Source organism: Dermacentor silvarum, unplaced genomic scaffold, assembly GCF_013339745.2.
Source record: "Dermacentor silvarum isolate Dsil-2018 unplaced genomic scaffold, BIME_Dsil_1.4 Seq986, whole genome shotgun sequence".
Lineage (NCBI taxonomy): Eukaryota > Metazoa > Arthropoda > Arachnida > Ixodida > Ixodidae > Dermacentor > Dermacentor silvarum.
In genome coordinates, this window is record NW_023607058.1 from 80,775 (window position 1) to 95,227 (window position 14,453).

General features: G+C 49.5%; 2 protein-coding genes across 2 annotated transcripts in view; one reads left to right on the forward strand and one right to left on the reverse strand.

Annotated features, from left to right (window-relative positions):
* LOC119435884 (DNA excision repair protein ERCC-6-like) overlaps window positions 1–5,956 on the forward strand; it is a 59,409-nt gene extending 53,453 nt beyond the window's left edge. Inside the window, exons 3-4 of the mRNA XM_037702583.2 lie at window positions 4,934–5,148; window positions 5,947–5,956. Of these exons, the coding sequence (XP_037558511.2) occupies window positions 4,934–5,148; window positions 5,947–5,956 (225 nt within the window). The remainder of the gene's footprint in view (window positions 1–4,933; window positions 5,149–5,946) is intronic.
* Window positions 5,957–6,034: 78 nt separating this feature from the next.
* Window positions 6,035–9,756, reverse strand: LOC119435883 (uncharacterized protein K02A2.6-like). Its single transcript, XM_037702582.1, has 2 exons — window positions 9,169–9,756; window positions 6,035–9,046 (listed from the first exon to the last, which is right to left on the reverse strand). Exons 1-2 carry the CDS (start codon window positions 9,754–9,756, stop codon window positions 6,035–6,037), a joined length of 3,600 nt encoding a protein of 1,199 aa, XP_037558510.1.
* Between the last annotated feature and the right edge of the window lie 4,697 nt (window positions 9,757–14,453).

The following is a 14,453-nucleotide window of genomic DNA, read 5'->3' on the forward strand; positions in this document are numbered from 1 at the left end:
TCGGTTGTTACCCACTGATTACGCGTTGAGTATCGTATTTGTTCGAGCTTTTGATGTAGTACGTGCTGAAGTACGCAGTCGTTTTACGTTACTATTTTTGCACACGTGCATCTCGGTGACTGCAACGTTATGCTTGCTTAGTGACGGACATAATAGGATTTGTATACCTGTTGGAGACAGGTTTGAAATGTGGCGCCGAAACTTTTTACCTTTACATGGGTTTCGCGCACGACTAGCAGACTTCGGTAACAGCGATATCTAGAAGTTCTTAGGTAAGCTAGGCGGCGGTTTTTAACATAAAAACGCCGATAGCCAATCATCGCCAAGTCATCGATAGTTAATGAATAGCTAATCGATAATCTATCAATAATCAATAAATTCCGGGAAATTCTGGGGATGACTTGGTAGTGCTTAGCCCAGCCCAAGTACGTAGCCAATACCTTGCGATAGCCAATCAATAGCTAATTGATCAATCATCCATAAATTCCGGAAAATGCTTGGCATGACTTGGTAGTGCTTAGCCTAGCCCAAATACGTGGCCAATACCTTACGATAACCAATCAATAGCTAATCGATAATCGATGAATAATCAATAAATTCCAGAAACTGCTGGGGATGACTTGGTAGTTCTTAGCCTAGCTCAAATATGTATCCAATACCTGCGATAGCCAATCAATAGCTGATCTATAATAGATCAATAATCAATAAATTTCGGGAAATGCTGGGGGTGACTTGGCAGTGCTTAGCCTAGCCCAAAACGTGGCCAATCCCTTGCAATAGCCAATAGATAGCTAATCAATAATCGATCAATAAATTCCGGTAAATGCTGGGGATGACTTCGTAGTTCTTAGCCTAGCCCAAATACGTGGCCAATACCTTGCGATAGCCAATATATAGCTAACAATAGCTAATCGATAATCTATCAATAATCAATAAATTCCGGAAAATGCTAGGCATGACTTGGTAGTGCTTAACGTAGCCCAAATACGTGGCCAATACCTTGCGATAGCCAATCAATAGCTAATCGATAATCGATCAATAATCAATAAATTTCGAAAATTCTGGGGATGACTTCGTAGTTCTTAGCCTAGCCCAAATACGTGGCCAATACCTTGCGAAAGTAAATTGATAGCTAATCAATAGCTAATCGATAATCAATCAATAAATTTCGGGAAATGCTGGAGATGACTTGGTAGCCCAAATACGTGGCCAGTACCTTGCGATATCCAATCGATAGTCAATCAATAGCTAATTGATAATTGACAAGTAATCTATAAATTCCGGGAAATCTAAGTACATGGGTGTTTTAGCATTTTGCCAACATCGAAATCCGGCCGCTATTCGTCCCCGTGTTTCTTCTCGCGCTGTGTATTACCATTACCAGCTATTAATCCGTTGGATCCACGTCTTTCGAAGCTTTCGCTCTTTAGAAAACACATAGAATCCGAAGCCTTTTTCTCTTGTGTGGTTGTTGTAGCACCCAGGAACGCAGCAGGTCAATCCACCCATCGCACGATGGCTCTACACGAGGAAGAAGATGCGGTCACTGACCAAGTCAAAGTAATACACAGAGACGTTTCGGGACCCGTACGGGTTCCTTGTTCACACTAAGCAGGCAAGAGCCGTAATTTTTTACACAGAGACGTTTCGGGACCCGTACGGGTTCCTTGTTCACACTAAGCAGGCAAGAGCCGTACACTACACTATGGCTCACTACACTATGATACACTATGGCTCTACACGAACCATAAAAATTGCGAAAAATTGTTCGGAAACAGGACGTACAGGCACTCCGGGCGGCTGGAGCGGCCGGATGACTAGAAGTACCAGCATGCACCGCGGCAGTGGTGGCGTCGTGAAACTGGCCGGTGGGATCGGTCTATTCCAGCACCTTAAGGATTGGGAATGCAGCAACAGGGAAGCAATGCACATCGTTACCGGTCTTCCACTATGCACGCCAATCTCGACACTTCAGGAAGAGGCACAACTAAACACCATTGACGAGTTGATTCATCAACGCCATTAAGAAAGAGATATCAAATCATGTGACAATACAATGTGACAATACCCTATATAGTTTTCACGTTTGCTCTGTAGTGGAGGAGTGACGTGACCAGCACACCGGCTGCGTGTTGCATACTTACTCTTTAATAGACGTTCCATCAATATATGCAAGCACAGGGGCACAGTGTTGCCCACCTAAACATTGAAACCGAAACCGGGTACAATATGTACAGGATACAACGACGGACCTCGTATAATCTGATTGCGTATAATCTGATTGTGTAGTAGTTTCTGAAAGGCACGCGGGCACCCGTGATCACGCTGGAACTTTCAACTAGTGATGTATAAAAGCCTACGTGCTTGACCTGATCGTTGTGCTTCGAGTGTCACTTGTTTTGTGTTCGACCAATCAAAGTTAGCTTCGTCATTCACAGTTTTGCCTGTGCTCTTGACGGTCAGCACAATATATAGTTTGCATATTTGTTTTGTGAGCTTGATAAACAATCGTGTCAGTTTGCTTTGTGAGCTTGATAAACAATCGTGTCTGCCAGCAGAAATAACAAAACCTTAGATTACACACTTAATGCACAGGAAAATATATGCGTGAAATCCAACGCGAACAGACTGCAACTAAATGGCCATGCACGTGTATCGTGATGTTGAAAGTTCGGGCACTATGGTGCCATATTACATTGGAACCTCGATTATACGTCCCCCGGTCATGCGACTACCCGCATTTTACAAATAATTGGTTTGGACCTGGCAGAACCTCCATAAAAATAATGTATTAATTAGCTCGATGATACGATGCAATTTTATGCAGACCTGCTTCGTATGACGCTTCTCTGGTACTGTCCAAGAAAAAAAAAAGTTCTAAGCAGACGCATTCTCGCACGTAAGCACACTGCAGCAGGCTGATAACGGGTGCACAATACCTTATTTTCCCGAATGTAATTCGAGGGGCGACTTACTAGTCAGCCGAAATAAAAAAAATAAAACCGCTAATGTAACGCGAAATCAACGGAAAACGATGTGGTACCTTTATTCTACAATCGCAATTCGGAAATGTTCTCTTCACGCATCATGGTCGTCTGAAGAAGAGACAGAGCTTTCCTTGGGTGGTCTTCTCGGGCAATTACTTTCGTAGATAGTTTCGTTTTCGCAAAATGTCACGTTCGGCACAGAAACCGTCGCCGAGAAGTGTTTTCAACGCTGTCCTAAGCTCGCTATCAGCACCAAGAGAGCTGTCGACAGTATACTTCGAGAGGTGTTGCGAGCCGAGTCTCGCGAAACCGAAACTGTCTCCAAAAGTGATAGCCCGAGAATCGTAATTTTCCACGCCGTCGAGCTTGCTTGAGATTTAGGTACTTTTTAAAAGACCGCATAGTCATTTCATTCAGGGTCAGTACCAAGTTGCACGGAGCTTTCTCGACTGACCTCGCATTTAAAGTGGGCCTGTCGCTGGTCCTGCCATCCGCAAATCGTCGACATCGAGATACAAAGCCGCAGCGGACTTTCCAAGCTCCTCAGTCATCAGAATTGCTCGTCTCTCGAAGCGACTGTCATACCAAATGCGCTGCATCGCCATAACGTCGCAAATGAACGCAGTCGAACCGCGAAATGTGGTAAGGTGTTGCAGCATCGTAACCAGCCAAAAGCACAACGAAAACAGCGTCAATTCCATCCAAAAACAAGTTCCGACTTCGGTCGACTTGTCTATGGATGGGATTGAGACGTAAAGTTGCAGGTTGCCAACGTAACGCTGAAAATCGCGGGATTTAGATAGCTTCTTTGGTCGACTTGTCTATGAATTGGATTGGGACAAAGTCTCAATCTTGCCAACGTAACGCTAAAAATCTTGGGATTTAGATTGTTTTAAAATGGTCAATTTTGTCGTTATTCTACTGTACCTCGAGGGTCAAGTTCAAGCAACAAAATCATGAAATAAGAAACTTGCGTTACGATTTAATAAACGCTGTAATTTTTTAATAATTTAATTTACCTTCCTTGGAAGCAGTGCAGGTTCGTGCTGCTGGCTTATTCAGGCTGTCTGTACTCGTTTTTGGGCAAGACTGCTTATATTCTTAGTTTTCCGATTATATGATGGCCGGATTATACGACGGTTTTGCGTGGTCCCCTCAAAGTCGTTTAATCGGGGTTCCACTGTATGTGCCTTCTGTGGTGGCCCATGTTATCGCCTGTGGGTGTGGCCCTCGATTTTATGAGGCAACTATTCTGCGCAGGAGCGGCAGTGCCTCTTCGGTATGCGCATGCGTGACAAGAGGATATAGATGTAGAGTCTTTCCCTTCAAATAAACAGTTATGAGTAGTGCACGTCTCCTTTTGTTGTGTATGTGTTTTTTATTGCGCAAAGTTACTTGTTCAGTTATGGAAAACCAACTAGCCCAACAATTAATTCTTCTAAAAATCACACTGATGGCTATGATTGGTATGACATGCAACCGACTTGTTGGTCGCTTGTCCTGAGGAAGGTCGATGAGTGTGATTACAATTTTTGTTGCATGCGATGAAAATTGCATTCCTGAAGCAACGAAAATTGTGCTATGTGAAACAGCCTTGACACTGAATGTGTGCAGAACACAAGATGAGGCTGCTGTGGACAAAATAACCGAATTCCTAACTTCTCATTATTTGTTGAAATGCAAAAAAGACCTCTGCAATTCATGAGGCAAGCTAAGTCGAATCACTTGGTGTATTTTATTAGCACAGATGTTTACATTGTGAATCACAGGTAGTGTGTTCTTCAGGTAGTGTTTTCTTAGTTTTTGTAGAAGCTGGTCATTACACCTGAATCTCATTATAATGAAGTTGGGCAAGCGCAAGATGATGTGATGAAGCACGTGCATTGTGGGGGTCTTCATGTGTGTGGCTGTGAGTGAGACCTGTAAGACAGAGCCATTCCCAACAGGAGCCGTCAGTGTTTGTGTTCCTGCTGACAACACGGGTGGGTGGCCTGGGTGTGAACCTGACGGGTGCCGACCGGGTGGTCATCTACGATCCAGACTGGAACCCCAGCACAGACACACAGGCACGAGAGCGGGCGTGGCGCATTGGCCAGCGCCGGGATGTCACCGTCTACCGCCTGCTCACGGCTGGCACGATTGAAGAGAAGATTTACCATAGGTATTATGCATTTGGTGTTAACTGGCATACTAATTATTTGCACATTCTTGGTTCGAAGCTAAGTCAAAGTGAATTGTAGTGTTGAATAGTGCAAATAGTTGTGTGATTTGCACAAAACCTTGACACAAGGGCCAGATGTTGAAAAATCTTAAAAAGAACCTAACTTGCCAAAAAGAAAACATCTCTGGAATCAAGAGGCTACTTAGTAGCGCAACGTGAAAACATAGACTAAATAGGCGGGAGTATAAAAGAAATAATAAACAACGCAAGTGCTAATAAAAAAATAATGCTTGCTTTCTTCTTTCCTACTAAGTCTGTTTCCACGTTGTGCTAATATGTACGATCCCTAGTCTTCAACCAATTTGCCTGGCAACATATTCTACTTATACAGTTAAACCTGGATATAACGAAATTGACAAATTCCCGAAAAACTTCGTTATAAAGAGGATTTCGTTATATGCAGGTTCGGCACGAAAATTTGAAAAATAAACGTTTACAGTATTTACTCGATTCTAACGCGCCCTCAATTGTAACGTGCAGCCGTTTTCCGTTTTCGTCGAAGCACTCACCCTCGGAATGTCACACCAGGTACCGGATGCGTGGACGCGTGTCGTTTCGCACAAGCGCAAGGTGTTATGTTGCTGCGTGAGTCCTATCGCGCGGCACCATCGCTTCAAGGCGGTATCGGCAATAGCTCTTTATTGCCGTCACGAAACAACACAGAACAGGGGATCATGATTACAACTGGCATATATATATGTACTTTTGGGGCCAGAAGAGGGCGCTCTTCAACACCAGGGTTGATTGACGAAAATCCGTCATCCGCGGAACTCAGCGTCCAGAGTCGGTACACAACACTTCCCCCCCCCCCCCCCTTAGTTCGGACTCAACAGTCCGCCAATGCCAGCACAAAGTCCCGAAAATGTTGGGGTGTCTTACGGGAACGCTGCGAACGGCGTGGCCCCGGCAATTCTACACTTTGCTCTGTTGTTGCTGGCTGAGGCGCTGCTGTGTCGTCCGAAGGTAGCATGACTCTTGGTTGCTCCTCGGTTTCACTGGGATCTGGTGTCTTGCTGCAGCTCACTCCGACAGGTGAAGGGTTTGACGCAGGTCGGACCTCAGGCTGTCCTCCTTCAGGTACGCTTTCGGCTAACCTCATGGGACTGCTGCTCCGACGACGAAGCTGGTCCATGTGCCGGCGACACACACGGCTGTCCGGAAAAACCACCTCATAAGAGATCGGACCAGTTGCTCTGGAAATCACAGCAGGTACCCATGGTGGGCCCTGGCTGTAGTTGCGTACAAATACAGGGTCGTCGGGCTGGAATGTGCGTGGTGTAGGCAGAGCTTCTGCCAACCGGGAGGACTTTTCAGGGGCCTGGTCTGGGTGCAGCCGGTCCAGCATGGTAGACAGTCGGCGGCCCATCAGTAACTCGCACGGGGAGCATCCCGTGACTGTGTGGGGAGTTACATGCTGCTGTAGAGTGAAGTCTGCCAGGCGCTGTGCCCAGCTTCCTCGGATTATCCGAGATAATGCCTCTTTGGTGGTCCGTACCATCCTTTCAGCCTGCCCGTTCGTGGATGGATGGAACGGTGCAGATGTCACTTGGCGGATGAGGTTTACATCCAGGAATCCTCGAAATTCTGTGGATGTGAATTGCGGGCCATTGTCTGAAACGAGGGTATCTGGCAGGCCATGAGTTGCAAACAATCTTCGTAAGGTAGTGATTACAGCACTCGATGTCATTGACGACATTGGCATGACCTCCAGCCATTTGGAATAAGAATCCACCACAATCAAGAAGGTCTGTCCTTGGAATGGACCAGCGAAATCAATGTGCAGGCGTGACCATGGAGTCCGGGTCATCTCCCATGGGTGCACAGGTGCCCGCGGCATCTCGGGCCGTGTTTCCTGGCAAGGAAGGCATCGCCGGACCCATTCCTCAATGGCTGCATCCATGCCGGGCCACCATACATAACTGCGGGCAAGCGCTTTCATTCTGACGATGCCGGGGTGTCCGACATGCAGAGCTTTGAGGACCCGGAAACGAAGCTCCTGTGGAATCACCACACGGTCACCCCACAGTAAGCATCCCTTGTGGGCGGACAGCTCATGTTGTTTGGACACGAATGGTGTGAATTCGCAACTCGGAGCGCACCTTGGCCACCCCTTCCACACCCAGTTGAGGACGCGGGAGAGGATAGCGTCCTTGGAGGAGTACTTCGCCACATCGTCTGCATGGACTGGAGATTCTGGAAGTACATCCAGAAGCATGGCGACCTCCGCTGACGAAGGGTCATCCTGGCACTGGTCCGCTTGGGGTAGTCTACTGAGACCATCTGCGTGGCCTAACTGTTTTCCTGGTCGGTAGTGGAGAGTATGCTGGTATCCATTCAGAAAAATGGACCAACGCAACATTCGCGGTGAAAGCATCTGTGGCGTTTGCCGGTCTGATGTGAAGAGCCCCAGGAGCGGCTTGTGGTCTGTATGGATCTGAAATGGGCGGCCGAATACGTAGTCATGGAACTTCTTTACTCCGGCAACCACAGCGAGTGCCTCCTTATCGATCTGAGCGTAATTCCGCTCCGTAGGGGACAATGTTCTTGAATAAAAAGCGATTGGTGCTTCCGTGTCATCCGGCATTCTGTGACTCAACACCGCTCCTATTCCATACGGGGACGCATCGCAGGCAAGGATTACTGGCTTCTTCTCGTCGAAGTGTGTCAGCACCTGGTTGGATGCCAGTAGCTTCTTCACGTTGTCGAACGCAGTTTGTTGTAGGTTTCCCCACAGCCAGGGGACCTTCTTGTCCAACAAACGGTGCAGGGGTTCAGCGACAGTGGCCTTGTGTGGAAGGAATGCATGATAGAAATTGTGAAGACCCAGGAAGGCCTGTAGCTCGGCTCTGTTCAACGGCCGCGGTGCATTAAGGATGGCTTGCGTCTTGGCCAGTGTGGGGTGGATTCCCTCAGCATCGACTCGGAAACCTAAAAATTCCACTTGAGTAACTCCTAGCTGGCATTTCTCCTCCTTGACCTTAAGCCCTGCATCTTGGAACCACTGAAGAACCTCTCGAAGGCGACTAAGCAATTCCTGGTGTGATGCACCTGAAATGAGGACATCATGAAAATATGGAATGACGCCTGGTAGTCCGCGTAGTAGGTTCTCCGTTAAACTCTGGAAGATGCCAGGTGCGACGCTGACACCGAATTGTAATCGTCGAACGCGAAAAGCACCCCGATGCGTCACTATGGTCTGTGCCTCTGCAGATTCATCAGTCACTGGGAGCTGTTGGTACGCCTGTGCCAAGTCTAGCTTCGCAAAGACAGTTCCACCAGAGAGGGATGCCAGCAGGTGGTTGACAGCTGGTACCGGATACGAGTGCTGCTGCAAGGCTTTGTTGATGGTGCACTTGTAGTCTGCACAGATGCGGACGTCCCCATTTGCCTTCAGTGGTGTAACAATAGAGGTTTCCCAATGAGCGTGGTCAACCGGCTCTAGGATTCCTTGTTGTATCAGTTTGTCCAGTTCGGCGTCGATTTTTGGTCGCAGTGCGAAAGGAACCCTTCTTGCTTTCAGGCGGATAGGCACAACCTCAGGGTTAAGTGCAAACTGCACGGGCAGTCCCTTGTAGCAGTCCAACGTCCTGTCGAACACAGAGGCAAAGTCCCGGAATATGTTGTCAAGTGAGGATGGTTGCTGATCGATGCGTTGCACTCCCGTGATATTGATACCGAGTGCCGGAAACCAATCCAGCCCGAGAAGACTTGGGCGCTCGCCCTTGACAATGACCAGGCGCAGTGGGCCGTCAAAATCTTTGAACTGCACTCGGACGGTACCAACTCCACGTACAGCGATACGGTTGGCTTGATAGTCCCTCATGATAACGTCAAGTGGCTGTAGGTTTGGACACGTCCCTTTGGAAAAATGTGTCTGGCTGTGGCGTTGGAGATAATGGAAAAGGTTGATCCCGAATCCACCTCCATCTGACACTGTGTGCCTTCGATTTTTACACTCACATGTATCTTCCTCTTGGCAGGTTTAGACACTTCGTTGATAGCAGTAACTGCCAAGTCGTCGCAGTATGAAATGTTTGTGCGAGGAGTGGTCTTGAATTGTTGCGTCCGGGCTTGGTCTCTGGCATTCCGACGTGGGCTAAGCTGTCTCCGGGACCGGCAGACCTTAGCAATGTGCCCGGTTTTTCCACATTCCCTGCACTGGGCACCCCGGAACCGACACAGGCGGCGTTCGTGCGGGCCTCCACAGCTGGCGCAGGGGCCGCCCCCCAATCTCTCGGTGTCCCGTCGCTGAGTGGGGCTCGCACGTAACCGAAGAATGTTTTCGGAGGTGTCTTGCTCGCCATCATCGCCAGTCGTCGTCCCTTGGTGCATGGGCTCGAAACGCGACGTGTTCGTGGTTTGAAACGAGGGTAGGCTGGCTTCCCGGGCAATGGCCTCCGCGGCGACTGCTTCCTCGATAGCACTGGTGAAAGACACCTCTTTTTTCGCCAGTAGTCGCCGCTTCACCGTGTCGTTCTGCAGTCCGAACACGAATCGGTCCCGTAGCACGGTGTCGAGGTCGTTGAAGTTGCAGTGCTGTGCCGTCATTCGAAGAGCAGCGAGGTAGGCGGCGGCAGACTCACTTGGTGCCTGGTCGCGGCGATGGAATTCATATTCCGGTGCTCCGGTGGTTTCGGCGCTAGGTGGTCGCGCAGCACGGCGAGGATTGTTTCGAAAGGTGTATCCTTCAGCTGGGCCGGTGCCACGAGCGCCCTGGCTAATTGAAATGTGGCGGGACCGCAGCGGCTGAGGAATGTCGATCTCTTCTTGCTGGCGTCCGTAATGCCCTGCGCCTCGACGAAGAACTGGGAACGTTCTGCATAGTCCTCCCACTCTTCAGGGTGAGCGATGTCGAAAGGCTCGAGCCCCTCCGTTGTGGCAGCCGTCATTGTGAACGAGTACGTACTGGGCGGAGCTAGCTTCCCGTTGCGGCGGTCTCATTCGGATCCCACCCTCGTCGCCAGTGTTATGTTGCTGCGTGAGTCCTATCGCGCGGCACCATCGCTTCAAGGCGGTATCGGCAATAGCTCTTTATTGCCGTCACGAAACAACACAGAACAGGGGATCATGATTACAACTGGCATATATATATGTACTCTTGGGGCCGGAAGAGGGCGCTCTTCAACACCAGGGTTGATTGACGAAAATCCGTCATCCGCGGAACTCAGCGTCCAGAATCGGTACACAACACAAGGCATCGGAAACTGAGAGCGAGGGTCACGATGGCGTCGTAGCGTCGTTTAGTGTTACAGTAGAACCTCGCTGTTACGTTCCCGGGGGCTGCGTTTTCCCGGCTGTTACGTCGTTTTCGACCGGTCCCGGCACAGCTCCCATAGAACTCAATGCATTGGTAACCCCACTGTTGTGTCGCAACTGTGGGACCGTTCCCGCATAATACGTTGCGAACTGCCACCTCGCGTCAGCCCGAGCGGCCATTTTGACTTTTCATGTCGCTTGGCTTGGTGACTTGACGATGGCATTGGCCGCCAAAAGTGCCGGGGGCGATGACTATGACGTATTTTCGGTTTCCGCCAGTAAAAATTATGGCCCTTGAGATCCGTATTTGCTATTTTATGATGGTGTCCATCACGCGTAGTGGCCCTAAAATTGGTTTTGGCTCATAGATATTCCGTATATAAAGGGTATGGCCACGCTAGCGGCAAAAAACGCGTGCGTCATGCAGCGAGCAGCAAGTTGTCGCGCGTCAGCGCTTTGCTGCGAGGCCACCGTGGCACGCGCGTCTCGCCGCGCGGCAGCGTGATAGGATCTCCCGCGATCTCCGAACAGGCGAGCAACACCGCGAGCACTTGTTGTTTAATGCGAAAGACGACGATCGTCGATTGAAAACCCGGCGCGAACCGGCGGCGTTCCGGTTGTGATGGCTCCGTGACGTCACCCTCGTCGCTCTTGATTGGTTCTTCATCTCGGGGCACGCGGCATTTGCCGCAGAACCCATTTCGTGCGGCACGCCGCAAGACCCCCGATTCCTGCCGCTTTTGCTGCGGTTTCTGACGCGCGTTTTTGCTGCGTGTTTTTGCCGCTAGCGTGGCCGTACCCTAAAGTCCAAGGGCGATAACGCAGTCGCCACGCGCTGTATGCTGTATGTGCATGTGAAAACGTGCGAGGGGAGCCAACGACCGTGTCTAAATCTCGTGCGCGAAAAAAAAGCAGGGAGGAAGCGTGCCTTCTTCCGTTGCGCTCGAGGCACCGGCGAGGGAGCGAGGGGGGAGGGATAGCGGGGTGGCGCGCAATCGCGCAGGCCGTATCATGAAAGCAATTTGCGTTGGGGCAGAGTCTAGCAGTGTAGGTGTATCGGCGGCTCGTAGCTTTCTGCGTGCTGTGTGTTCTCGGCGCTCAGTTTGCGTTGAAGCAATAGACAACAGCACGAAGGTCACTTCGCTTGCTTCTCCAGTGGCGCTTCCACATGCCGCCAGCGTATGACAGCACGTGTCCGCGCTCATCGAGTCTGATGTGGCACAGCGTGTACCAGCGCGTCGGCAACATCAGCTGGAAAAGGAGAGAGTGCTGGCTTGGCGGGCTAGGCCAGCTGCAGCAAGCAGCAGGATCAGATTTGAATGAAGGGAGGGGGAAAGGTCACGCCCGCGGCGGCAAGATCGCCGGGTAGAGGGAGGCAGGGTCACCTCGCACGCACACGTGCGCTCGCTTCGCATTCCATCGCGGCGGAGAAGGTGCTTCCGGTTGCTGCTCGCGCAAAAATGACAAAATTTGGGGCGAAATCTCTAGGTGGTCGGAGGGGAAAATTCCTTATATCGAGGGGGTCTCCCGCTGCCACTTCATTACGTAGAGGTCTCAAATACATGTGCTTCTATGGAGTAACGGCGGGGAATCGAAAAACTTCGTTATATCCAGGAATTCGTTATATGGAGGTTCGTTATAAGCAGGTTTAACTGTAACTGGAATCAGGTTATTTTCAAAGTGCTGAGGCACTTTCTTGGAATAACGCAAGTGCATATTTGGCCACTAAGCAGCGCAGAAGTTTCATTTATAGGCTTTTGCTTAGTGAGGGAGCATTTCGCATTTGCCCCTCACACATCACCATGATGACGCAGGTGATGCAGCAAAGCTTAGGCTTGGTTTTGCAAATTCAGCTTGGTGCTTCTATGTACACGCAAACCTAACCGTTTCTGTCTTGTTTGCGCACAGATGGTAGGCATCCTCGCCTCTTCTGCAGCACTTGGTCTAGCCTGCATTTATGATAGGCCATTCACTTAAACTTAAAACCCGCAACAGTTTTCTGTCCCTTGTCACACTTGCCTTGGCTGTTAGGTCTAATCCACGCTGCTTCGCCATGTGTTGGTGGCCTAAGTTACAGTTTACTGCCACGTCGACGCATACCTATTATCATCGGCTGTATGGCTTCCAGGAAGCTAAGGAACCATTTCACCAGCGAACGGGATGGGGAGCATCCTGAACAGCGTCAACTTTCTCCACGGCCCTCATTTTAACAACATTGTGCACCTGGGTCATGTTTGTTAAATCGAGCCTGACGCGGTATTGTGTCCAAAACTTTGCTTGCCATTATACGCTGGTTCAGTAGTAAAGGTAGTGGTGCCACAAGATCGATTTTCAGATAATCGAGTAGGTAACAGAAATAGGTTAGGGACTGCTAACAAATTCTTCATCTTTGGGTTGTCTTGTCTATGAGCCATGTTATGGCAACGAAACTTGGTCACCATAACCGAGACTGTCAATTGCCGTATTTTCTGGTGTATAAGACGTGTTTTATTCCCAAATTTTTCATCGGCGCGTCTGATAGAACGGTACGGCTTATGTGCGTTTATTTTTTTTCTGAAGAACTGCCGTCAAAATCAGATTCGATGTTATGACCACGCGAAGCGCGCTGGTTGACTTAATTGCTTCGGGTTCCGTGCGCGCTATCGATGTACTGGGTTCTTCTCGTGATTGAATTCCCGAGTGCCGTGCGAAAAGGACGGAGCAGCAATGCAAACCCCGTCAGGCCAACTGTGAGTTGACCAATCTCGAAGTCGTCGCATCTGCAGATCACTTTCAAGATACAGTGCGCGCCGCTGCACAAACTACGCAGTTGCGAGTACAAGCCGCCCCCCCCCCCCCCCCTCCCCCCTGCGCTGCCTTCCCGCTGTCGTCCCTTGTGAGTGATTCGGCCCACCGTTGCATGCTTTCACTCACTCATACAGCATATGGCGCGCAGGGACGCTGTTATCGCTCTCGGACTATACGGAACATCACGGCAACCACGCCGGCAGGGATGCGCCTGGAGTGACTGTATCATTGCTATCGCAATTATATACGAAATATATGGCACCCATACGCTTGCGTGGGACTGGTGTTCACAGAGTAAAACGAAACTGCAATTTTTTAAATTGCTTACCGAACGAACAGGTGTGTCTTATACACCGGTGTGACTTATATACGTTTTTTTTTTTTCGGGAAAACTGCCGTTTTGAGTGGGATGCATCTTATATAAAGGTGCGACTTATGGACCAGAAAATATGGTATATGTTTTAAATTTATATTTATTCATTTCAACTACTTTGTGAAATTTCAGGACAAGCAAATTTCAAATAGCGTAGTATTGTTATGGGAAGGAAAAATTGTACGTGTATTTACAGATGGCATTTAATGACTTAGCCAACATGCGTGGAGAAGCGATGGCCGAAATCTTCGTCTCCAAGGCCACCATCCATGTCGTCTTTCAACATTACTGACTGTGACATTACCCCCGTCAGAATCGGAAGCACATTTTCGTGTGACTCACTCGTTCCAGAAAGGAACGATTTGAGGCGGCTGACGTGGATGATGTCAGATAGAGGTGAAGGCATGGTAGCATCCAGTGGAGACACTTCATATGTGACCGGGGTCACCTGGTGGAGGATGCGATAAGGGCCGTAGTATCGCGAGAGAAGTTTCTCCGAAAGACCAACACGCTGAGATGGAGACCAAACTAGCTCAAGAGTGCCTTGTTGATATTCCCCATCGTGATAGCGCTGATCACGAGTACACTTCTGGCGTGTCTGTGAAGCAGAGAGACGAAGACGGGCAATCTGGTGTGCATGGGTTGCTGTAGCTATGACATCATGGGCGTACTCTGTTGGCAAGATGAGTGTGGTCGAAAGCAGTGTCTTGAAAGGCAAGGTCGGCTCACGGCCGTAGAAGGTTGTGAGGTCTCACACAACCGAATTTTTACCCATAGAACATTCAGAACATACCGCGTGTCGGCGCACGCACGGTATGTCCGCGCTGTT

Bases quoted from the DNA above. Each gene is read 5' to 3' on its own strand.
- LOC119435883 (XM_037702582.1), bottom strand. From the start codon at position 9,756: ATGACGGCACAGCACTGCAACTTCAACGACCTCGACACCGTGCTACGG. The intron at 9,047-9,168 runs GTGAGTGTAAAA...CCAAACCTACAG, and splicing joins CTGCCAAGAGGAAGATACAT to CCACTTGACGTTATCATGAG.